This window comes from Hippocampus comes, unplaced genomic scaffold (assembly GCF_001891065.2).
Source record: "Hippocampus comes isolate QL1 unplaced genomic scaffold, H_comes_QL1_v1.1 scaffold35, whole genome shotgun sequence".
NCBI lineage: Eukaryota > Metazoa > Chordata > Actinopteri > Syngnathiformes > Syngnathidae > Hippocampus > Hippocampus comes.
This window is the reverse complement of record NW_017805279.1, coordinates 766670-791441: the sequence shown is the minus strand read 5'-3', so window position 1 is coordinate 791441 and position 24772 is coordinate 766670. Positions and strand designations below refer to the sequence as shown.

Here is a 24772-nt window from a genome sequence, read left to right as displayed (position 1 = left end):
AGTGAGTGAATTTGAGTATTGGTGAGCTGGTTTTGGTCAAATATTCTGCCGGCTGTAGCCTCACTCAACAGAATGAAGTTTCACTTCACGGTTTGATCAGCTGAGAAAGGTGTTTCAAAGCCCAACACACACACTTTTTTTTTTTTTTTTGCTGAGTGGTGTGTGTGGCATCTCAGGTACCTTATATTTGTGGAGAGAGTGCACTACTTCCAACAAGCACACTGGATCCAACGCGGCAATTTCTTCAACACGGACGCAAATCATATCCGCATCAGTTGTATCCGGTAGTCCAACATCGCCCCCCTCTGGTGTGAAGAAAAATAGCACGCAGTGTGAATGATAACTGGACATAGTCGTAGAATCAGTGAGTATGCCCGAATTATAACAAATACTCATACTAGTGTAAAAAGTACTAATTAAAAAAAAGCCTAAAATATCCTCCAGTATACAAAGCTAAAAAATAAAAGAATTTTTTTTTAAACTCAATGAAACACAAATACCATTAACATGGCACAAAAACCAAATCTCTGCGTACAAAACGTTTATTAGCTTGCGTAGGGCTCGTACGAGGAGGATTAAAAGCGATCTAGTTCCCTTTCGCATGTGTTTGCTCGACTTTCATGCTGTCAAAACTGTGTTCCAGACTCCCATAGCTTTTCTAACGTCATGAATTGAGTCAAAATGCAAAATTAGGTCATGCTAACACCTGGGCAAACATACACTACATTCCTTGGATGAGATTCTTGACACTTTTGGAGAACGTACGCCTACCTCAACAAAAATATCGTGTTCCCCGGTCTAATGAAAGAGGCAAAAATGCAATAGTGGTCAGCACATCTGCCTGACGGTTCAGAGATTCTGGTTTGAATCTCCGTTGCAGCCTTCCCAAGTGGAAGTTGCGTGCTCCAGCTCACCCTACAATAAGGGGGGATAGAAAATTGATGGACGAATCAATAAATAAGAGCATGAACTGTATATGATTTGCACGACATGAGTGCGTTATTAACAACTGCTACCTGGCTGTGACACAACTGGCAACCCATTAATAATGGAAGGCCGGATTTAAATTTTTTATCAGGGTGCACTTCCTGGGGGTGGTCCAGTTGATCTGTTGTGGCTTGGCACGGGTTATAAATAGACACCATGCAAACTACCAGATGATGAACAGAAAATCTCCTTTGGATGACTTATACCACTACAGACACAGGTTCCCGAACCCTGATCTCAGTTTTCAAGCCAAGCACAGAACATTCGACCGTAGTAATCAACGGTAATGACTTTTTAATGCTTGCAATCCATTGCTCGCACCACAAGGAAACTCACACCGCAAACAGAGGGAGGAGGGTCAGAGGTAGGCTGAATCCACAACGGGAGATCAATCCAAAGAAGTGTGCTGCAAAGTGTTGCCTGGGAGGAAAAGAACAAGCTGGGGAAGAGTGAGGGAGCAGGAGAGGCTAGCTTGTGATCCAAAGTATACCACATCATGGAACAGGCTCAATGGTGTTTATTGATCGGGTGACATAATTCTGACCAACTGTGACGTCTGGAACGTTACGTTTTGCTCCCATTCAGAAAAAATGCTGGGAAACTTTTTCAATCTACAGGAAGGACTCAAGAGATGGGGAATCGATTACAAAATTTAATCCGGAATATGATAAATATACAGAAATGAGTGATGAGAAAATCTTTGGCTTTCGTTCCCATGTCTGTGGCCCAGATCCTGCCAAAATATCTAAACAGGGGGCGGGGGTTGGGGGGACAACGAGACCAGCCCAGGACCAACTGATGGCGGAGGGAAAAAAAAATGTAAACAAGGAGAACTCCTGCTAAAATTGAGCAAAGGGTGGAAAAACAAAAGAAAAAAAAAAGAACGGAAGGACGTGAATTTTCCAAGCTGAAACACGTTGCTTTCAGAGTTTAAGTATCGGTACTGATACAACATGAAAAGGCAAAGCGGCATACTTTCGTCATTGCTTATATAACATATACCGAATACAGTCCATCTTTCACTGGCTTGCTCAAACCAGCTGACCAACCCGTGAAAACTTCAACGCCACCTTTCACGCACCCTGTAACCTGATAACACAAGAAGCTGTCCACTGGAGTAACTGCTGAGCCTCAAAAATGTAATAGCTTATCTGGTAAATTATATCTGAACACTTTTACACTGTCTATAACAAAGGACTTTGGTATAGATTTTTTTTTCTAATCATGGGATGCATAGTCCCTTTTCTGCCCACCCCAAAAAACAAACAAACAAATAAAACCAACAACATAAAAAAAAAAGTTTCTAATCATGGGATGCATAGTCCCTTTTCTGCCCCCCCCCCAAAAACAACAACAAACAAACAAAGAAACAAATAAAACCAACAACATAAAAAAAAAAAAAGAGTTCGGCTTTTCCAGGCAGCAGGCTGCAACTTTAAGGTTAGATTTTTTTTCCTTTTTTACAGACTGCACATACCTTATTCCCCTTTAATGTCTGGCAATGATTAAGCAGACTTCCTCATTTACTGTACAACACACACACACACACACCCACACACCCACACTTTGTTTTATTTGCGTCCTTCGAGGATGATTTCTGGTTTCAAAGTGGCTTTTAACACATTGGCGCTCTGGATTCTTTACGCATGCGTCACTGCTCTGTTAAGGATCCTGCCAAAATATCTAAACAGGGGGCGGGGGGTTGGGGGTACAACGAGACCAGCCTAGGACCAACTGATGGCGGAGGGAAAAAAAATGTAAACAAGTAGAACTCCTGCTAAAATTGAGCAAAGGGTGGAAAAACAAAAGAAAAAAAAAAGAACGGAAGGACGTGAATTTTCCAAGCTGAAACACGTTGCTTTCAGAGTTTAAGTATCGGTACTGATACAACATGAAAAGGCAAAGCGGCATACTTTCGTCATTGCTTATATAACATATACCGAATACAGTCCATCTTTCACTGGCTTGCTCAAACCAGCTGACCAACCCGTGAAAACTTCAACGCCACCTTTCACGCACCCTGTAACCTGATAACACAAGAAGCTGTCCACTGGAGTAACTGCTGAGCCTCAAAAATGTAATAGCTTATCTGGTAAATTATATCTGAACACTTTTACACTGTCTATAACAAATGACTTTGGTATAGATTTTTTTTTCTAATCATGGGATGCATAGTCCCTTTTCTGCCCACCCCAAAAAACAAACAAACAAATAAAACCAACAACATAAAAAAAAAAGAAGAGTTCGGCTTTTCCAGGCAGCAGGCTGCAACTTTAAGGTTAGATTTTTTTTCCTTTTTTACAGACTGCACATACCTTATTCCCCTTTAATGTCTGGCAATGATTAAGCAGACTTCCTCATTTACTGTACACACCCACACACACACACACACACACACCCACACCCACACACACACTTTGTTTTATTTGTGTCCTTCGACGCTGATTTCTGGTTTCAAAGTGGCTTTTAACACATTGGCGCTCTGGATTCTTTACGCATGCGTCACTGCTCTGTTAAGGCCGCACAAATGAACAACGCGTGGGACATTCGTGTCATTAGCAGTCTTGCTATATGAAAATGTCTCAAACCTAAAGCTCTTCTTTTAAATATTCCTTTTAATTGGTATGCCTGAAAATGATTTGTCCTGACATAAGCGGCACTTTAACATATGCCATTTTAGTGTGCATCGATAAACAATAAAGTGCAAAAGTATTTGGGTTAAAAGCTTAATCTTTGTGATAATCCCTGTTGGTTTGTGATCCAGTCCGCGAGGGACTGTACGTGTAGATGAGATGACAACGGTCCAAAATGTCCATCCGTGTTTGGAGTTAACCTCAGATGTTTCCAGTTTGCTCTCAAGTCACCCAAGACGGTGAGGGAGGGGGCGGCGGGTGTTTGGAGCCCTACTTCTCATCCACCACAATGATTTCTTCGGGGATCTTCTCCTCCGAGTCGGAGCAGTCGGACAGCTTGTCCAAGTACTCCATGTCTTCGAAGCGCTCGGCCACGCACTGCGCTGTCAGGCGGGCTTCCGGGTCGTGGTCCCAGCAGTCGTCGATGGAGGAACAAACCAACTGGATGCCCTGCAGGGGGCGGAATTGAGCAATCATGCAGTCAGTCCCCGGTGGTTGGGTGACTTCATAAGTAAATCAATCAAACCATAAATAAATAAATAAAGAATCCTACAGGAAATCATCGTAAATACTGCAATGTTGTTCCACAATCACATCAAAATTAAAAGCTTGAATCGTCGGCTGATTTATTTTTGTATTCTAAGCTTCATTTCAAGTGTAAAAATAAGTCAACAACAAAACCGTTCAACAATCTGGAACTAATGTTCAATGACAGAGTGGAAGAAAAACATATATACAGATATGTATAAAAATACATTTATTTATGTATTTTTATTGCATTGTCAAACGATAAATAAATGTATAAAAATACATTTATTTATTTATTTTTATTGCATTGTCAAACGATGTTTTTCTTCCACTCTTATCATTCAACATTAGTTCCAGATTGTTGAAAGGTTTAGTTGTTGACTTATTTTTACACTTGAAATGAAGGTTGGAATACAAAAATAAATTAGCTAATGATTCAAGTTTTTAATTATATACAAGAAATAAATTAATACAAGTTACACAGACTGTGGCTATTTTAGAGGCTGCCGGCTATAACAGCCCCCATTCATTGACCACACGCGACTCTCTTTCGGCGGCAGAAAGACGATCTGTGCGTCGCCTGTCAGCCACAGGTACATAAGAAACGTTAAACACAGTTGCGGTATTTTAGGGAAGGGCTTTTAGATGCAGTGTCTGTATCAGCGCTGTTTATTGCATCAGTAGCCTGTGAAACATTCGCCACGGGAGGAATGTCAACAATCACAATGGGCAGGGAAACCACCGTAAGTAATATGGATACAGACCTGACTGCTAACACTTCAATATCCGGCCAGAAGACACAATCCTTCATCGAAATGTCCCGGGTCGCGCCATCTGTTGCTCCCTTCACATACCAACTTTCCCCTCCCTCCTCCTTGTCTGGCGGCTCTCGCTGCAATTCCTATCCGCCCACACCAACTGGAAGGCGGCTAATCTTACAGTAGTAGTCCTGTGGTATGCGGCCACGTCTGAATGAAACGGCGGGGAAAAGCCCCCAAACTGCAATCCGCTCTGTCAATGGTACTTCTTGTCAAGGAGAATATGTTTTATGAGGCACCGGACCCCTCGACTGATCAAACATGACGCGTGATTGCGGTTGCCAATTTGAATGTCCTACAAATTCAATTTTGACGTGTGTGTGTGTGTGTGTGTGTGTGTGAGAGCGTGCGGGCGTTGCCTCTTACTGTGTGGTTGATCCAGCTGTTGGGAATCTCAGGTCTTCCTCTGTCTCGGAGCACGCTGTCCTTCATGCTCTCTACACAAGGGTGCTCCCTTAAATTTCCAAAGGGAGGCTCATACTCTTTTACCTCTGTTTGAAAGACAACAACAGCAACAAAAAATGCATGATTTAAAAAAATAAAATTAAAAAAAAAAAGCTTTTTTTTTCTGCCACTTGGTAAAGAGGCACAAAATCACGACCACAATTCTAAAAATCTAATCCAAGAGCCGTATCAACTATTCGCCCCTTCCAAAAGATAACCTCAGTTTTGATCGACGCTTTCCCAGGAGAAGTGAACCCTTTCATGCACGCTTCCAACCTGAGAACATGCTAAGCTGTCCACTGTAGTAGCCGCTGTCCCGACAACCCTTTTCAGTCTTTAAATGGAAAAACGGGAACATTCCGCACTGTGCATTCTCATTTGACTTTTCCATTTGAATCTGGATACAGTAATTGATTGTTGAGTTGCAAACATGGCCGCCTGATTATGACCAGCGCGCATCTTGCCTCAAAGACATTTGACTTCAACTTTGATTAATATATGGGTCAGTAATTTTTCTGAAAGACAATCAAGGAAATGCAGTCAAACTTGTCAAGTAAATGACAACAGTGTTTGTATGTAAAAAAAAAAAAAAAAAAAAATGGAAGGTGGGGATGGGGGGCGCCTCGGAACGTGCCGATAAATCTCGCTATAACCACTGCAGCTGAAGGAAGAACATGCAGGCGAATTGTTTTATTGATAAAACCGTTGAGAGAACAAACACGTGCTGCATTTTAGAGTATACCATATTCGCACGGTCTGTAGATTCCCCCGTCGCCTCGTTATCTCGTAGCGATTATTGTCTGACCACACGTAGCGAAGTGCTTCGTTGGCAGCGGCACGCGAAAACAAACCGCACGTAGAGCATGTGAAATCTTTACAGCGCCGTTCGCATTTATTTCACCGTCTTCGTTGATTTTCTAGACGAGCCAAAGTGGTGACTGATACGGTACAAGGCGGACCTCGTAAAAGGGATCACGACAACACTGCCCGTTTCCCCAAAGTCTGTGTGAGTCATCCACTAATCCACTCCCGTCCACTGCTGCCTTTCATTATGAAACCGGAGCGGTTGGGATGCTCGTTTTGTATCCTTCGCAGCCATTTAACGAATAATATGTAAATATACGTCATCAACGGAGCTTTTCCACGTTTGGTATCAACCTAGCCGAACTTAAACTGACACGAGCGCTAAACCTTGCCACCCCCACTTCTCACACACATTAAAAAAAATAAAATTTAATTAAAAAAAAAAAGGGCCGCCACGCCCTCTAGCACTGACAGCGCTGATGATTTGACATCTGGAGAGCAGCTGCCCTGAACCTCTCCTCCTCAACTCCAGTCTGGCCCAGGGACTCGAGGCATTTCTGTCTACCGCCTCATGCTCAACTCGCGCTCCACCACGATCCCCTTCCAGGCCCCACCCGTGGGAGGAACGCCTTCGGAGGCTTTCCAAGCCCTAAATCCGTACCAGCTAAATTATACGGGAGATATTTTGTAGGAAATAAAAAGGCCTCCACGTTAGCATTTCTGTCTCTTGGAGGAGCGTTCCGTCATGCTGGATCCCTTCTAACGCGGCGGATATTTCATTTCAACCGTTGGGAGGAAAAATAAACACAAAAATGTCTCACAAGAAACATTCCTTGATCAACAACAAGATCAATAAGTCAATAGTGACACATTATATTGTTTTCAGCTGACGGGAGACTAAACGAGTGGCTAACTACCGACACGGAATTGGCTGTTCAAAATGGCCGCCGCGTGTTTTATACCGAGAGTTGAACGCTGCGATTTCGAGTAGATTACCTGCAAAATGAACAAATAAAAACAGCGCTGAAAGGCTATCTCGACATCATCACATTTAATAATACCAATGGCAGATTTTTTTCGGGGAAAAGCTGTCATTTCCCGGAGTCCTTTTCAAACACAGCGTCAGTGGAAACCTTAAAATCTGAATGCCCCTGAGATTCGGAACGCAATTATTTCGGGATGACTACGCCTGTAAGTGACAACTGAAAAATCCCTCGCGTGTGATATCATGAGTGATGTCATGCAAGACTTCATTCAGTGACCACGAAGGCATTGACTCTGGGTGTGTGCACTTTGCTGTTGGGCAACATTTAATACAAAAGAAGGGCCAGTCACAAAAAAGGGTTGTTCGGAAGAATGTCGGAAGACTTTTGCAGTCTGCCTATATTAGTCTACCAAGTGTCAGTTTTTTTTTTTTTTAAACTTAAAAAAAAAAAAACTTAAATTAAAAAATGGGCAACTGCGTACTTCGCGCCTGGCAGATCTCAGATCACAGTTAAGAAGGCGCACGAGCTGGGACAGAATGGCCATGTGGCCGCCTGTCACCGAGACTCGGGGAGCTGATCCGACATCTGTCGCCCAGAGACACAACACGGGCAGGCGGCATCGGACGCAGGCGCTACGCAGAAAGAACTTCCGTCGTTAAAAAAAATTGAGGGATGCGCACGCCTGCGGACGCGCGTTTTGACTGCTGGAGCAAATGTGAGGGACTCACTGATGTTTACTGTTTTCTAGCTAGCCTTGTCAAAGGTGTGATACTAATTCCTGAACAAATACTAAATCGCTGTCATGAATTGGAAATTCCTTCCACAAACTCTTAACTTAAACCCTTCCAGGGACAGCGGCCACTGCAGCGGATAGCTTCTCATGTCATCATAAACTCCCGACTTGATTATTCGTTTTTTTTTCCTGAGAGCAACACGTACAGAAGGTATCAGCAAACACCATCTTCCCTACAAGTCGTGTGACTCACCCCCTTATTCATTACGCTATTGAAACAATTTGTTGACGTGGCTGAACAAAAAAAAAAAGAAAAGAAAAAAAGAACAAGGCTGGACAAGTTTGGGTGATGATGATCTTAAACCATTTCAAACATCTTGCAAAGAGTCAGCTCGAAACACACTGGCAGCTCGCGGCAACTTTGATTCTCTTCCGTTTTCATGACCTGGAGGTGTTAATGGCCAGTTGTGTATGTGTGTGGAGTGTATTTATAAAAAAAAAAAAAAAAAAAAATTTAAAATGCTGGCCGAGTCTGCCCTCAATCATTCTGGTTCTGCTTTCCATCCCGTTGGAAAAACCATTGTCTCGTCCTCCTTGTCAGCCCGCGTTGGCATGAGTAAAGCTCTCGAGAGTGTTTCCATTGCAGTCGGGTGGGGGTGGGGTGGGGGGTGTGGGGGTCATGAACCGCGGCATCACCTGCCTCGGGGTAGGAAGTACTTGAGAGACGATGTGCAAAGATACGCGAGGAAATATAGAGAAGCTGTCAAGTTTAGGAGCACGGACTGACGTGTGGTGTACGGAAATAATGCGGCTTCCCTATAACTGCAAGTCCTAAATGCCGCGCAACGGAAGAGTTAGTCAGGGAGTCAGAAATACATGATATGGATGGGAAGAGGAGATGTCAAGTGAGTGAGTGGCGAGTCAAACTCACGCTTGCGGGGAGATTTTTTTTTTTTTTTTTTAATATAGCCACGAGCATCTGGTCAGTCACGACAGGCAAGAATTCTGTCTGGACTTCTTGCAGAGAGACAAGGCATCCGCAAATAAAGACGTCTATACTTACAGGGTCGTTAAGTCGACACAAAAAAACAGTCAGTCTTGGGCCCTGTGCTTATGCAAAAACAGGAAATGGCCGATTTTATTTTCACAGTCTACCCGCAGAGCGCACATATTCTTGTACTTGGGAAGAAAAAAACAAAACAAAACAAAAAAAAAAACCCCAAGTGGGATTGTGGGCCACTTTGGCCTGTTGGGTTACGCGACTTGTGCAACACACTTCAAGAACCCCCGTGGGGGAATGTGAGTGTGTGTGGGGTGTGGTGGCGGGGGGGCAAAACAGGAAAAGAAGTCAAGGAGACACTTCATGCCCAAACCAGTTTTCAATCACTTTCAACGGAGCCAGGGGGCGGTCACGGGCCCGCAGAGATTTCGAAGGGGGAAGTGAAAACAAAAAACTGAGGGCCGGCAAGAAATAGTGCCGTACGGCTTGCTCGGCGATAATCGTCCATTTCTATTATTTGCACGTATCCTGACCTTGTTTTTGCAACTGGACGACAAACAGACAGAAAGGGGCAGCATCAAGTTTTAAGCCTCGAGACCGCCACAAAGGATCTGGTTTTGCTCTCACGTCACGACGTTCACATTGATCCCGTATATGTTCAATCGGAAATTGATTTGCTTTGACAGGGCGCGAGCTTGTCATCGGCGTCTGGTTGACAGCTTACCTCCGATAGCGCTGCACCTGGAAATCATCTCCCACAGGACGAGCGCCATGGAATACACGTCGGCCTGTTTAAAGGACTCGATGTTTTCCAGGTTGATCCTGGACTCCAGCACCTCCGGCGCCATGTACCTGGCGGTCCCCACCTGAGGGCGAAAGACAATAAGAAACGTGTTCAAAATATGAATATTCCCAAGCTTTGTGGAAATACAAGAGCTTTGTTCGAATTTGACCGACATCGATTGAAATGAAGTTGCCGAGATGGACGTTGACGTCAGGCGGCGTGTAAAACAGAAGATATTGTCGTCTTCCGTAGCATATTTTCTCTCGCAAGAACGAGGATGAGCCAACGGCATGTTGCCTGACAGCAATTTGTCTTCTTTCACCTTTTGAAGGAAGCGAATTTCCTCATAAAGCGCACTCAGCTGTTCGGGGCTGTAAATTAGCTCGCTAGCTTGTCCGCACTCAGCTTTTTGGGGCTGTAAATTAGCTCGCTAGCTTGTCCAGATAACGACTCCAAGTTATCAATAAACTGTCGCTGTCACTATTCCACAGAGAAAAACACCTTCCTCTGTAACTCCTTGTGGATCCAAAACCTTCTCAATTTGCTTCTTTTTCTTTTGAATCTTGTAACCATCACCGGAACCACAAACGGAAGAAAAGTCATTCAACCGATTTCAAATCGCAGAAACCATCGATGTGATGAAGACGATCAGGCGGCCAAAGTGGCAAACAAGAAAAAGGAAAAGGTTTACCTGTCCACTGTTTGCTAACTCGTCCACAGAGAGGGAATTGTCCAGCCGGAGCGCGAGGCCAAAGTCACACAGGCAGCAGGTCAGGTCACCCTTCACGAGTATGTTGGAGCTCTTAATGTCCCTGTGCGCAATCGGCACTTTGTAGCGGCCGCACGGCGTGTGGTCACTGTGCAGGTGAGCCAACCCGCTGGCGAGCGAGCCTCCCAGCAACCACAAGTCGTGCCAGCTGACAATATGGTGGGTCAAGTAATCTTGGAGGTTGCCCCTCGGCTGGTACGCGGTGATCAGCCAGTACTGTCTCTGTATTTTCCTCTCCTCGGCCGTCAGGAAGTGGAGCACGTTTTCGTGCCTCAGGTCGGCGTCCGAGAAAATGTCCTTCTCGTTCTTCCAGGACGCGTACTCCTCGTAGGAGAAAATCTTGACCGCCACGGTCTCGAAACCCTGCTCGTCGCTGACGGAGGAGCCCTGCTTGAGTTTGGCTTTGTAAACTTCGGCAAAGCGACCTTTGCCCACCTGGATGTCCAGCTCGATTGGCAACAGCTCCGTATTGTGGTTGAGGTTGTTGGCGTGCGTGGAGCTGCTGTCGGAGCCTTCGTCGTCCCCCATGATGGCGTGAGCGTCGCTGAAGTCCAGAGGGGTGCCTTTTTTGCGCTTGGCGTTCGCCCTGCGCTGGCGGTATACTCGATAACAGTAGAACGAAGTAATGACCACGATCGCCATGACCAGAAGGGGAACCAGGCTCACTAGGATGACGGCCACCTGGGAGTCCATGTCTGAGACACACACAGAAAAAAATATATATAAAAATAATAATAAGCACAAGATGAACCCAAGAAGGCTCGAGAAATGTATTTCTATTTTTAAATTGATCCCGTAACTGTGAATGCAAAAATGCTTCAGCCAAGACAACATTCAAAACGCTGCAGTATGTCGCACTGGTATTAAATTACATTTGTAAACAGTATTTCTTTTTTTTCTTTTAATGACGGTAGAAGTTTGCATGACTTACGGGAGAAATGTTATTCAAATTCAAGCAAACAAAAGTTTGAACAATCTTTGAGAAAGGACTGTGATCCCATTTTGAGGGTCCGCTGTGGTGCTGGTGTAATTGGTGTCCAAAAAAACCCCCAACAACAAAAAAAAAAAAAAAAAAAGAAAGATGCTCCCAAAGTCACATGAGAATAAAAAAACGGGGTAAAGACAAAGCAGCAGGTACGACATGAAGTGGACCTTTGTATATTCAAAGTTTATGTCAATTCTCTCGTGTTCTAGATGTTTTTTTTTTTTTTTAGACTGGAGTGTCGTCTCTGACTCGAAAAATGTCTTCACAAGAAGGATGCTCCATGACAAAAACCCTTTCCTGATAAGACGGAATCCAAGGCATCATTACGAGCTGCCAATAAGAAAGGCGGAACGTGAGCCGTCCCTGAGGAATGTCTGATGTCTCAGGGAGCTAAAGTTAGTGTTGACACCGCAGAGGCAAAGTGCTCCAAACCATGACCCAGCCAACCACATATTGTATCTCTTCATAGTTTATGTCTGAGGCTTCAAATTTGGAAAGTCTCGCGTCTGGGGAGCTGAGCTAAAAAAAAACAAACAAACAAGAAAAAGGGGAACCTTTGTAATTGTGCCCTTTTTATGGTGCAGTTGCTAAATAAGACACTTAAAAAAAAACAAAAAAAAAAAACAAGATAGCTCCAGACACGCGCAGAAACTTCAATTTTTGTGCAAACCCAAAGTGGTGAATTTGAGTTGAGAAGCCAGTGTTGCTGTGAGGCGCAGAAGCTGTGTCAATAAGGGGAGGAGGAAGTATTGGGGAGGGCATCTCGTCGCTTGCCTCGCCAAGCTCCCTGCTTCGCGCTCTCTTTTTTTTTTTTTTCAAAACAGGAAACCACATGTCTGAAATCCTCAACATGGCCCCCAGATGGCTTGTTTGGATTTTCAGCGGGGGAGAAGCCATTCCTCCCAACAAACCTGTTACTGTACCTGACCGGGACTGCCTTAAAACCTTGATTTCATCACATAGTAGGCTCGGGTGGATGGGATTCTCCAACTTACGGGAGTTAAAGATGATCCGTTCGTTGCACTCGTCCTCAGAGCAGGAGCACATGAAGAACGACGAGCCCATGCCCTTCCTTTCTTTCATCTCGCACTTGCTGTTGTTGTAGTCGTCCAGGACCAGGCCGTACAGTTTGTGGGCCGGGTTGTGGCAGACGGTGTCAAATGTGACGTTGTCGTCTTTCTTCCTCCTTGTGAGCAGACAAACAATCAATGTCAAAAAAGTACCGCCGAGGTGACGGCGATTGATGATTTCGCGTTGTCATATTCATCGTCTTGGTTGACGTCCGCTCCGAGAAAAGGAGTGCGGGCGGATCCTCACCAAATAGCGACACACACGTCGTCGTCATGTGTGCAGATGGAGGTGATGTCACATTCCACCTTGCAGCTTCCTCGACCGGCGCAGCTGGTCGGTTGCACGTCGCAAAACTTGCACAGTCTTCGCACCTTGAGGATGTACGAATCTGGGGAAGAAAAAGACAAAGGTTTGAAGAAAAAATTAAAAATAATAATTGAGTTAAAATGACACCGTGTAAAGGAAAAGGAACGCTTTTTTTTTTTTTTTAAATCCAATCTTAGCCTCCACCGCCTCGGCTCTTGTTCTGACTTGACTTTACCAGCCGACAGACACGATTGCGGCGGAGCGCCTGAGGGTTCGATCATTATCGTGGAGACAAATCCGAGACAGCCAAGAACAAAGCAGACATGGATGCATCCCCTCATTCGTCATGCATACCAGCTCAGAAAGTAAAAAAAAAAAGCAGTCAGTCAGTCAGTCGAGTGAAAATATGTTGGGCCACCTCGGGCTGTCAATATACCGGTCCAAATAAATACGGACAGTGGTAACTATCCATCTGAAAGCTCGATTTGGGATTTGAAGTGTACGCGATATGGTGGTGAGTGACTGGAAGATGATAACAAAATACTTGATAAGACTCTTTAAAGGAAGAGCAGACATTTTCAAAAGGTATGAAATAATCTGAGCAAATGTGACTCCCCTTCAGACTGAATCTTGAAGTGAGGAAATCATCAAGAGTGCTCTTAAGTAACTCCATCTCCAAGGCGGCGTATGAGGAAAAATGTGACAGTATTGCTACAGCAAAAATCACAAGGCGCACAACCGCAGGAAATTGAACCTGCTCTATGCATGAGTCTAAAATTTGGCCAAATTACAAAATATTTGTGAACTCTGGTCTACAGAGTCAAATTCCAAAAGTGGAACTCATACCATACAGATTCAAATAGGAAAATATCTTTAGAAGGACAATTCCTCGGTTCTGTGTAAAAAACATTTTTGATTGTTTCTCATGTAATTACATGAACGTGATTTTGTTTTTGTGAGCTGTACCGTATAGTCAACACCACAGGGAAAAAAAAATCATTAAATATCCCACTGGGTGTGTATTGAATATTCATAATAAACAGTTATGTTTAATTTATTGAATTGAACTAAGGCATTGAAATAAAATGCCAGGCAGCACTGAAAAGTAATAGAAGCATAATTAACAGCAAGAAAAAGAGGCAGAGAAGGACCGCCGACTCAAATTTCCATTGTCTGATTTTTCATTAGGGCCTCATGTTAGCAGACTAATTCGCTGAAATGACATGGTTTGTTTGATCATTTTGGTGTTGAAATACAATGTCAAACTCTTGCTTTGCTCAACTGGGAGTGACAAATGGTGACATTTTTTTCCTGTTGCCTCAAAGTGACGTTATGTGATAGTCTCTCTTTTTTTAATGTTTTTTTTTTTTTGACAGAGCATGAGAAGGGCAGTAAGGGATACTTTAAACAATGTTTTCATGAGTTTGACAAGTATGCTTTAAGCATTTGGTGGGGGGGGGGGGGGAAAAAAATTCAATGTTTTAAGCCGACCTATAGAAAGAGTTATACTTAGCGCTTGTTGGTCTGGAAAATATCTCAAAAAAAAATAGGGGTTCACTGTCCTCCTTTTTTAATGGGCTATAATACATTTTTAACATGCACCTCATCATCAGTGCACTATTATTATTGGACCGTCTTGAAATGCTGTATATCTTGAGCTAAGATGGTGAAAGAAGCCCCTTGCTGGGAAGAAGCTCGATGTCTGTTTGGACATGCCTGACTTCACAACTGGCAGGAGGGAAAGGTAGTGTGTGTGTGTGTGTGTGTGTGTGTGTGTGTGTGTGTGTGTGTGTGCCACAAAAGCACTCTTTGTCGGTATTCAGGGTGGAGTTAACCCTGCGGCTTGCTGCTGCAGAAATACTGTGCAACCTGCAGCGAGAGAGAAGAGAGCCCTGCCTGCATCCTCTTCCTGGCTTCTCGAAGACAGATGCACACACACAAAAGGGACGAAGCAAGATCTTGCTGCTTTAAGTCCTCTTGTGTTGACACACTATTAAACTTTTCGCCCTCCGGAACTAACTTTTTTTGACAGCAATTCCACGAGCTAGCCGTTTGACAGTAATTCCGGTGGGATTGGGCGGCGTTTTCGAGTTGTGGTTAAGGGGGGGGGGGGGTTCATGCCTGGGTACTGGGGTTAGATAATTGTATAATTAGCGCAACCCCTTTCAAGAAAAAAAAAAAAAAAAGACCGTGTCATTTCAACACCGCGGGGTGGCTTTGGAGAGGCCGAGTGGTTGTAATTGTCACCCGGGGATACGTCTAATTGCAGGGAGAGGGGAGAGGCGGGCTACGAGGAGCCGCCGGGAATGAGAGCGTGAGACAGATGAATGCACAAGACTGTCTTCCCTCAGCGGGGGCTTACTCGACCTGTAAGGAACGCGGCCAACGCACCAAAGATGGACATATCAGTGTACGGGTCCGCCCCGTAGAACTTATATCGTTACTTTTAAAAGACACGAAAAACTTCTATAAAGTAAACGGAACAAAAGACGCCACCCCCCAAGTCGTCTTGAACGCCATTCGGGGTGAAAACAATAAGACGGCACGTCAAACACCTGTGGGGTGGGAGTGAAAAAGTCAACGTTTGGCTTTTCCAAAAGAGATAAACGACAGTAAAGTATCGGCGAATTAACTTTGGCGGCCGTAAAAAAAAACAACCCAAAAAACAAACTACACTTCTTGACAGTAAGTCAAACTCACCCGCCCGCTCGAGCACAATACTACCACAGAGTATCGCTCCACACCAGAAAGCGGAAAAGCGAAGTAGCTCCATGAAGAAACGGACAATGTCCCCCTCTCTTTCTCATTAATTAGCCGAAGCTTTGACGAGGGAGTTAATATCCAGACTCGAGCGAACTTTCTTCGGTCCGCTTGTTGCTCTCCCCCACCTCAGCTGCTGTGAGAGAGTAAACACAACTGGGCAGGACGTACCCTATATGACTCACTGTACGAGCACTTTTCATGAAACAGGAAATCTTCTGAGGGGTTGGACATTTTTTTTCTTCTCTTCCTCCTCCTTTAGTCATGCTCATGTGGCTCCCAAACGGCTTGAAGCATATCATTAGGAGGCGAAGACCCGGCAGGGCAAAACTTGAAATGACATGTTCCCAAATAACTGGGGGGGGGGGCTACACCTAGTGACTGCACATTATGTGCAGCGTCTTTAAGTTTTCAGATCTTTTCCTAAATTACTTACAAAATAGAGTAGTAGTTTAATGTGAGGGTAACAATTTTTCATTGGTGGGGGGGGGGGGCATATGGTCTTCCTGATGTTTGACAAAAATGCCATTTTAAAAATGGACAAAACATGTGCATATGTGCATACATGCAAATTACGTGCTCTTAATGTGTTTACGTTTTCATATCTCCATGCAAGAACAAAAGAGCCACTATTCAGCAACAAAGAGTTTGAAGCAAACAAAAGACTGCCACATGTGGTGATTAAAAAAAAATGTCAGTGAAAAGGGCTCTCTTGCAGAAAAAATGACCATTCATGAACGGCACAAAACTGCGGAACAGCAAATCCACATCAAGTGCAAAAATCATTCCACGCATTTTTCCCCCCCCCACAAAAAGTCAACTCGGCTGCCTTGGGACTACGGCTGAAAACTAGCATTTAGGCTAAGTCCGGCGCATTTACACAGTTTATTCTTGTGTTGATTAATGTGCACTGTCCCAATGAAAATAAATCAACATAAATCCATTTGCTAATGCTTTGTTTAATAAGAATGTTACTAGAGGACACAAACTTGCAACTTTCAACGAGAGTCAAATTGTAAGCACTTATTTGTAGAGTGGGACTAAAACTAAAATTGTATTCCACTGAGGTCATACAGGATGTAATTTGACCCCCATTTTTATTTTTTTTTTTTAAATAATATGCCTCTAAAATGTTGGAATTTTAATCGCCGACTTACAGTACATGAGACGTGCAGCACACCACGCGTGAACTCGGCATACCTTGCGAGACCACACTTCAGTGAGCGGCAAAGGATTAACTCTGGAGTTAACCCTGACCACCAATTTTTTTTTTTCCCCTTTTCTTTACCTTTTTGTGTTATCTTATACGACATACTCCGGAATAACCAGCCCTAACAATGTTCGGAGAATAATAATTTGACGAAAAGGTGACTTTGAAATTGAGAGGGTATTGATTAAAAAGAAGCACTAGCAGTTGGATGCGCACTTCTGAAATATCGATTCTCAACTGACCTTTAATTATATGCAATTGTTAACAATCAATATTTTATCTGTGGGGATAGTTTGATCATGTTAATGAATTATCACCAATGATTTCTTAAGGTTAAAAAAAAAAATCAATATGCAAACATTTTCTACTGTAACTCCGCAAGTGGACATTTTCAACTGCTCACTTTTACACCAATCACAGGAAGTCACTTTGGCCAATCACTGGCGAGCTATTTTTAGAACAGGCCCCCCTGAGCTACTCATGTCGTCGTTGGGGCAACCTGCTACCCTCGCATGTTTAGTTTGATCTAATCTGTAGTGTGGTTTGAATCGTCGAAACTGTACACCCCCCAGCCCCCTCAAAAAATAGTCCTTATCGAGTGGAACTGCTGCCCACAATAAATAGCAGATAAGCGTCTAAATTTAAAAGCTGGGAGTCATTTCTTTGTTTTCCTTGTCTTGTTTTTTTTTTTCTCTCTGTTGAGTCACCGGTGGGCTACAGTGGTGTGACGCAAGACTATTTACGCAGTCGAGGCGGCTCTCCTCATCCTGCTGATCCACACCGCTGGGGAAATGCAAACCAGATTGGGATTTACTATTCCCAAGCCTACTGTGGCAAACATGGTGGAAACACTGAAATACGTAACATTCATCACTCGCATGCTTCCGAAAAGACTTGCCAGACTTGATCAAGATGTGACAGAAAGTGGTGAGCGTCTCCTCTTATCTCTTAGCAGAGACTTTTAGTGTCCCTTTCATGCTCCCTTTAACCTGATAACACGATAAACTGTCCATTGTAGTAACCGCTGTGGCCTGAGAGGATTAAATACACACTGACTTGAAGTCTGCTGTGACCCTCAATATTTTCCCGCCATTATCGCGTTGGTGTTTCAACACGTTTTTTTTTTTTTGGCTTTGCATACTTGAACACTGATGTCAGGTTTCACTCGTGACCTCGTGACCCCCCAGCTTGTAACTCTCCACACAGGACATTCTCTTCCTCCTTTCACCCTCTTATGGCTCACTCAGCCTCTTCTTCTTGATTTTGGTAAGCCTGTTTGAAGAAAACATTCAGAGCACATGAAAATCACCTTTTCACTATTTCCACATTACTTGCTGGGGAACCTGTGTGTGTGTGGGCCGCAGGGTGTGTGCGCAGGTCGTGCTCGCTCGAGCGTGTCTGCCACGTACTGCAAGATGGGGTCCAAGCCACAAGGTGGAGATCCGGCCGCGCCGTGAGCCCAAAACAACCATTCCCCACTGACCTGTGAAAAAATATCGGATGCCATTGAGAGAGAGAGAGAGAGAGAGAGAGAGAACCTTTTTGACTAAGAGAGCCATGAAAGCAAAACATTTGGAAATGGATTTCAGTGAGTGCCATATATATATATATATGAACTGTATTTTAAAAGTGAATTCAACAAAATGTCAGTATAATAAGCCTCTGAATGTATTCTTTTAAAATCATTTTGTGATAATACTCACCATTAATGGTAAAGATCCAGCAAAGCTAGCGGAATTATAGTCAGCTGTTCTCTCCACAAAGGCGAATCCTTCGGTCCATTCGTCCTGAAGTGTACCTTACTCGTCATCTTTTTTCTTTTCGCCATCTTATTCGTCGAAGGATTAGATTTCAGATAATGACCGAGCGAGCTGATTCAAAAGGTGGCGTTTAACTGTTTACCGAGCGATGGCCAACGTACGCCAGTATCATCCAATCAAAATTGCTCCTGCTGGCAACTGCAGCCCTTAACAGGAAATGAGCAGTGAAAAATCCATGGATGGATTAAACAAGCGAGAATATTTTGTTTTATCTGCGAGCCAGATGCAATCATCAAACAGCCACATCTGGCTCGCGAGCCATTGGTTCCCGACCCCTGCCATCGTGTCACACTTCTCATTCGCTTCAAACTACCTTATTAGCTTCATTGGCTCCGTTATAACAGCAAACACACAACACTTGCTTACCAGTTTTTTAAAAACATTAGTTGATGTGCCTCGTTCACAAACGCCTTGCGTTTTCCCTTTTCCTTTGAACCTTTTTTTTTTTTTTTTTAAATTTCCAGCTCATTGTACAAACATAGATAAACTAAAGTGAGATAAAACATCCTGAGTGGTATTATGTACAATAGCAGGTGCTTGGCATTCTCACTAAGCTCCTTTGGCTGAGTGGAAAAACAAACAAGAGAAACTTGATGACAAATCTCTGGACACGTGCCTTCAGGTCATTTGGATGGCAAATAAGTACTGTGGGCGATACACACACGCACACACACACACACACACACACACACACACACACACACACACACACACACACACACACACACGCACACACACAGACACGCAGACACACACACACAAAAGGCATGCTGAAATATCACGTTTTGCACTCACGTCTGCTTGTGCGAAGAAGCATTTTTACGGTAAAATATTACAACCTGTCACCGGATGACAGAACCCGGCCAAAGTAATCTGTAAATGTTCATGAACATACGACGTCTGCTTTTAATCATTTCGGATGGTACCGTTCTAAATGAATCAAAGTCATCCTTGAATCTTAAAAAAAAAAATTTTTTTTTTCTTCGCTAATTGTTTCCGATCATACAACTGTGAAGGGCCTGGAAAGACGACTGACACAAAATGCTAATTGAAGGGAGTGCTCCTTGAATGTTTTATTTTAAATGATTCCCCCCCCCCCTGCCCCCCCCCACACACACACACACCACCCATGATATTTTATGTTTGTTCTTATGAACAGCAACTCGTTCCATAATTACACATAATCTACTTTTTAACTTTTAACACTTCCAGTCATGCTGCTGTGGTGAATTTGAAAGTAAGACCAGATCAGATGCTTTGAGAAAAACTGAAAGTTTGGCTTTGCTGACCAGTTAGTTTGACATCCGAATTGCAAGTCGAACTTTTAAGAAAGGAGCAATTTGCCAAATTGCCTTTTGTACCCAAGGGCCAGTGTGCGCCTCGCTCATTTTTGGCAATGTAGAAGTGAAGCAAAATAAAACTAAATTCTGTCTGGGGGGTGCACCTCAAGATCCTGGATGGACTCCAACACATCTCCTCGACATTCATTGGCTCCCTATTTGGATCGGCAAAATCTTCAAAAGTGTTTTTCAGCTGAGGAAAATGTCACGCCGGCAGACAAAATTAGGCAATTGAATGTCAAGGCTTTTTTTTTTCCAATTCAAATGCACAAGAAGATAATTAAATGTCCCTTCAGGTTTATTTGTCACTTTTTTTTTTTTTTAAGTCATTCAAATGTCAAGTCAAGTGCCGACTTCTCCGACGTCATCTATATCGTGTACAGTATTACCATTACAGGCTAGTTGGGATTTTCTGTGGGTTGTCTGCGCACAGAACATTCTTCGAAGGGCAGATCGCGAGTCTTACACAATATCACCCACTCAAGTGAATTCGTTTGGTTTTCTTGACGCACAATGGCTTATTCTGACAGCGACAAACTCTCTCTCTGTCTTGCTACTCCTCTTCTCCCGCAATATGCCAAGGCTTTCCACACAAAGGGAGGAAAAGTTCCTTTCAAAAGCTCCAAAGGTTACAACCTACAAGATCACAACAGTTTCGGAGCTATTGTTTGGTGACAACAGAACATGATTAATGGCCAAAACTTTGCCAGAACATGTTCTGGAAAGCAGGCCAAAGATGTGAGTACATTTTCCCAGCACCATCTGAGTGTAATAGGGAAGCATCCTGTTTCTCACTCAAGTTCATGTGAAGGTGTAGTTCAAATTTCCTGTTCGAGATTGATTGATTGATTGTTTCAATCAAAATCAATCTCCCGTATACTCTTTGTCGCACAAAACTATTCAGAGCAGGAGATTAAGTCAAAGAAGAGTGCCAACCCAAAGACCAGAGGTGCGTTTTCACGTTGAGCCGAGCCACGTCCACGTCGAGCCGAGCCACGTCAAGCCCAAGGGTGACCTTTTTGGAACTTCCGGGATCAGTCCCTTGAGGGAAGGTGACTGTCATGGCGGATGTGTTTGTGAAAAAGCAAAATAGAACAGCCAAGAGTCAAACAGCTGAACCTTCGGTCAGTGGGCAACCCGCTCTGTGAACTACGCCACAGCCACCCAACAGGGCGAGCATGTTGCTGCTAGCTACCAGCAGAGCAACAACAGCATCAGCATGGTGGTCGTATTGGTTGGCTGTAGCTCAGTTAGGAGTTGGCTGCTTTTGTTGTTGTTGTTGACCTGCTAGTAGCTGGTGACACCAGCGAGACCAGCACAAAAAACACAACAAACAAAATTATGCTGGTCTATCCTTATGGGGGGGGGGGGGGGGGGGGGGGGGGGGATGCGTGAGCAGGAAAGACTTAAGTAGTGGCTTAGTGCTGATTTGAAGCATCTGTGTGCCCACATGAGCAGAGCGGCTAATGATGTGGGCGGGGCTAACTGGCAGAGGGGCTGTTTGCGCAAAAAGAAGCGTTATATTGGTTCCCTTTGTGGGATACCATGAATGTCACAGCCAAAGAAAAACACTTAAAAGGGAGTATTAGGTTCACACCAAAATGGAAATCCATCCCGTACTGGTCCGCCAACCAATCACAAGGCGCAGATTATTAACACTCACATTTATACCCGGATAGGGAATGGAGCGTTTTGAATTAAACTAACCTAACATGTTCTGTCATTGGTCCCGAGTCTGCAACTTCTGTGGTGAGAGTAGGCGAGCAGGACGATGATCATATCGTTCGCGAAGCCTAAATTACAGAGAGCAGAATATCTGAGCGAAGAGAACATTTAATAATTACTTGCGTTCAATAAAACGCTCCAATCGGAGTCGGCCCTGTGGCGAAAAGCGGCGTTTCAACGTTTGAATGCGTTCAAGTGTAATTACAGCCCCAACTTTGCAGTCTGTAATTGCCAGAAATAAACAGCCAGCAAATAGTAAACAATTTTTATCACGGTATTAATCACAGAAATCATGATGTCCTGGAAAAAAAAAAACAAAAAAAAAAACATACATGAAAAATAACTACCAAGTTTAAATCCTACTATTGTGCCATCCAAACAAATAACCAATGAACCAAACTAGTGCTGCATGTTTTTTTTTTTTTTTTTGGATTGGATTTTTTTTTTTTTATTCAACAAAAACAATTCAACAACCACTAAACACTCAAACTGTGTTTTTTTTTTTTTTTTTTTTTTACACATCCCAAACCACACATCGCTTTTCTGATTTCCACTGGAGTCATGATGGGATTTACTGTAACTGAACGTGGTGAGGATGGGTGGAGTCAAAAACAAGTCATTTCACAAGTAAGGTACACGCGAGCGTTCACGGTCCAAATACGTTGGCGGCGCAAACCCAGTTATCACGCTTCCCCAAAAGAAAGCCACTTCTAATAAATATTGGAGTGTCTGGTGGTCGAGCCGAGGCCTCCCCGGTGGCAACAGCTGCTTGGATTCATTCAGCATTTCTCTGTTTAAATTCCCTTGGGCCATGTGTGCCAAGAGCGGGGATGAATCATTCATACAGAGTTTCAAAACAGAAAAGCGTCAAAGAGAATACTATACAACGGCCCGCCGGCCCCACCCGGTCTGCTCGAGCCATCACACGGACTTTCGATGTCTTCACTGGACTTGGTTGGGAAGATGGATACGATTTAACATCTGAAGCATGTGCACAAAAGAAAAAAGTTTCTTTTCAAGTATTGGAACAATATCCAAAGTTATTATGTGGGACAATAAAAACTTCAACTATAATCATGTTGGTTTTTTTTTTTTTTTTTGTAAAGTTCTGCCAAAGAACTTTTGGCTAAACCGCAACTTGCAATGTTTTGACCTTTAAGCAATTCAATAGAACTATGCGAGGGTTTTCGAGGCCATCTGAAAGGTGGTCATTTTTTGGCATAAACGCTAGTGAAAGGTGTGGCTCGACGCGGTGCTGTCCGTCGATTGCTTGACAAATACTTCTTACTTCCATGTTCCAAATGGGAAGTGGAAGTATCAGCGCCTCACGATGGGCAAGTGAAATTATTCTGAAATTATTTGCACTTAGGGCAGGGTTGCAAGATCAGGCCGAGGTGTACTTTTTTTGTCACGGTCCTATGAGGTCACATTTAGTGCTGTCAAGCGATTAAAAAAAATTGTGAGATTAATTATGATCTGTAATTAATTGATCTAATTAATCTATATTTTAATCTCATCTAAAAAGCGCTGAGGAAACCCCTATTTTCATTTTTAATTCATTACATTATTGAGGCAGATCAAAAGACAAAAAAAAAAGTGGCATTATGAAGTCTTTCATTGTTTGTAAACAGACTTGAACAGATGCGGTCTGAGCCATTCACTTGCTGCTGTAGTTGAGACGAGTCTCAAGTCCTTCCTGCAACCTTTAGTTTCGACCACCAGGGTGAATATCACCGTTTTGTTTGTTTTTGTAAATCTCCAAATAATTACAAAATAAAAATAAAAACGGAACATCACTTCCATAAAAAGTGCTTAGGTTAACATACAGAAACAGTAAGAACATTTTTCTGAGCAATACAAGTACTCAACATTGAACTTGCTTCGGATAATAAAAAATAAATAAGAGACCCTTAAATCACTGTGCTGTAAATTAGCACTTCAGAAATAACGCTGTTCGTCATGAGAAAATAAAGCGCTGAAATAAACATCAAGCACTTCTGGTTGGCTACCGAGGACACAGCAACTCTGCTGACTTCATGCCTCGTACGCGGGAATAAAGCGCTGAAATAAACATCAAGCACTTCTGGTAGGCTACCAAGGACACAGCAACTATGCTGACTTCATGCCTCGTGTTCACCTCGAGTTTAGTTTGATGAAGAGCTTTGCTTTAGCTCGCGATATTGCTAACGCTTTCGGTGCTAACTTTAGCTCGCTATATTGCTAACGCTTTCGGTGCTAACTTTAGCTGCGGATGCACTCGCGACTGGTGCTTTGCATTAATGTGGGAGGCTAAACTAGCTGTGGATGCACTCGCGACTGGGTGCTTTGCATGAATGTGGGAGGCTAAACTTGAGCTGCTTCGGCGGGAAGCAAACTCCTTCTTACAAATTAGGCACAATACTCGACTTTTATCAATAGTGCCGTCAGGGTGTTTTTGGAACGTAAATTGTCCATTCATTGTGCCGAGAACTCTCACATGCTCTTCCATTTTCACCTCTCCTGTCCTCACCGCTGCTACTAAGCCCGCCCAACTCCAATGGGAGCCAATCAGCTTATGCTAAACAAGCCCAAACATAATGACAGCCAATCAATGTCCGCTTCGTGCTGTGACTGACAGTTGTTTCCCCACCCTCAACCACTCGAACACGGGAAGCCAACGAATGTCCGCTTCATGCTGTGACTGACAGTTGTTTCCACACCCTCAACCACTCGAACACGGAAAGCCAACACATGAAAACGGATATTATAAAAAGGCAACCCACCTACAGAAACAATAAAGTTACAGATTTAAAATTTAGATTAACACGACTAAAAAACATAATGCGCTAAAGATGACTGTAATTATTTGCAATTAACGCGATAAATTGACACCTCTAAACAGAACATTCACAAAATAAAATAAAATAATCATAATAACAATAATAATTGTCACCATGTTATCAGGTTACAGAGTCCCGAAAAGGGTTTAAACCGGAGAGTCAGCAAAAAATAATAACAGATCTTTCCTAAAAATCTGCAGAGGGAACCGAACCTTCCTGCAGCTCTATTTTTTTTTTAAACTAGCCTCAT

The 24772-nt window shown here is 43.4% G+C and overlaps 1 protein-coding gene across 1 annotated transcript; it reads right to left on the bottom strand.

The window, feature by feature from the left end:
• Window positions 1-3285: 3285 nt before the first annotated feature.
• Window positions 3286-15853, bottom strand: tgfbr2a (transforming growth factor beta receptor 2a). The gene is made up of 7 exons (XM_019870869.1): window positions 15549-15853; window positions 12789-12930; window positions 12467-12657; window positions 10409-11181; window positions 9658-9799; window positions 5333-5457; window positions 3286-4070 (listed from the first exon to the last, which is right to left on the bottom strand). Exons 1-7 carry the CDS (start codon window positions 15619-15621, stop codon window positions 3891-3893), a joined length of 1626 nt encoding a protein of 541 aa, XP_019726428.1. The 5' UTR covers window positions 15622-15853; the 3' UTR covers window positions 3286-3890.
• Window positions 15854-24772: the final 8919 nt, after the last annotated feature.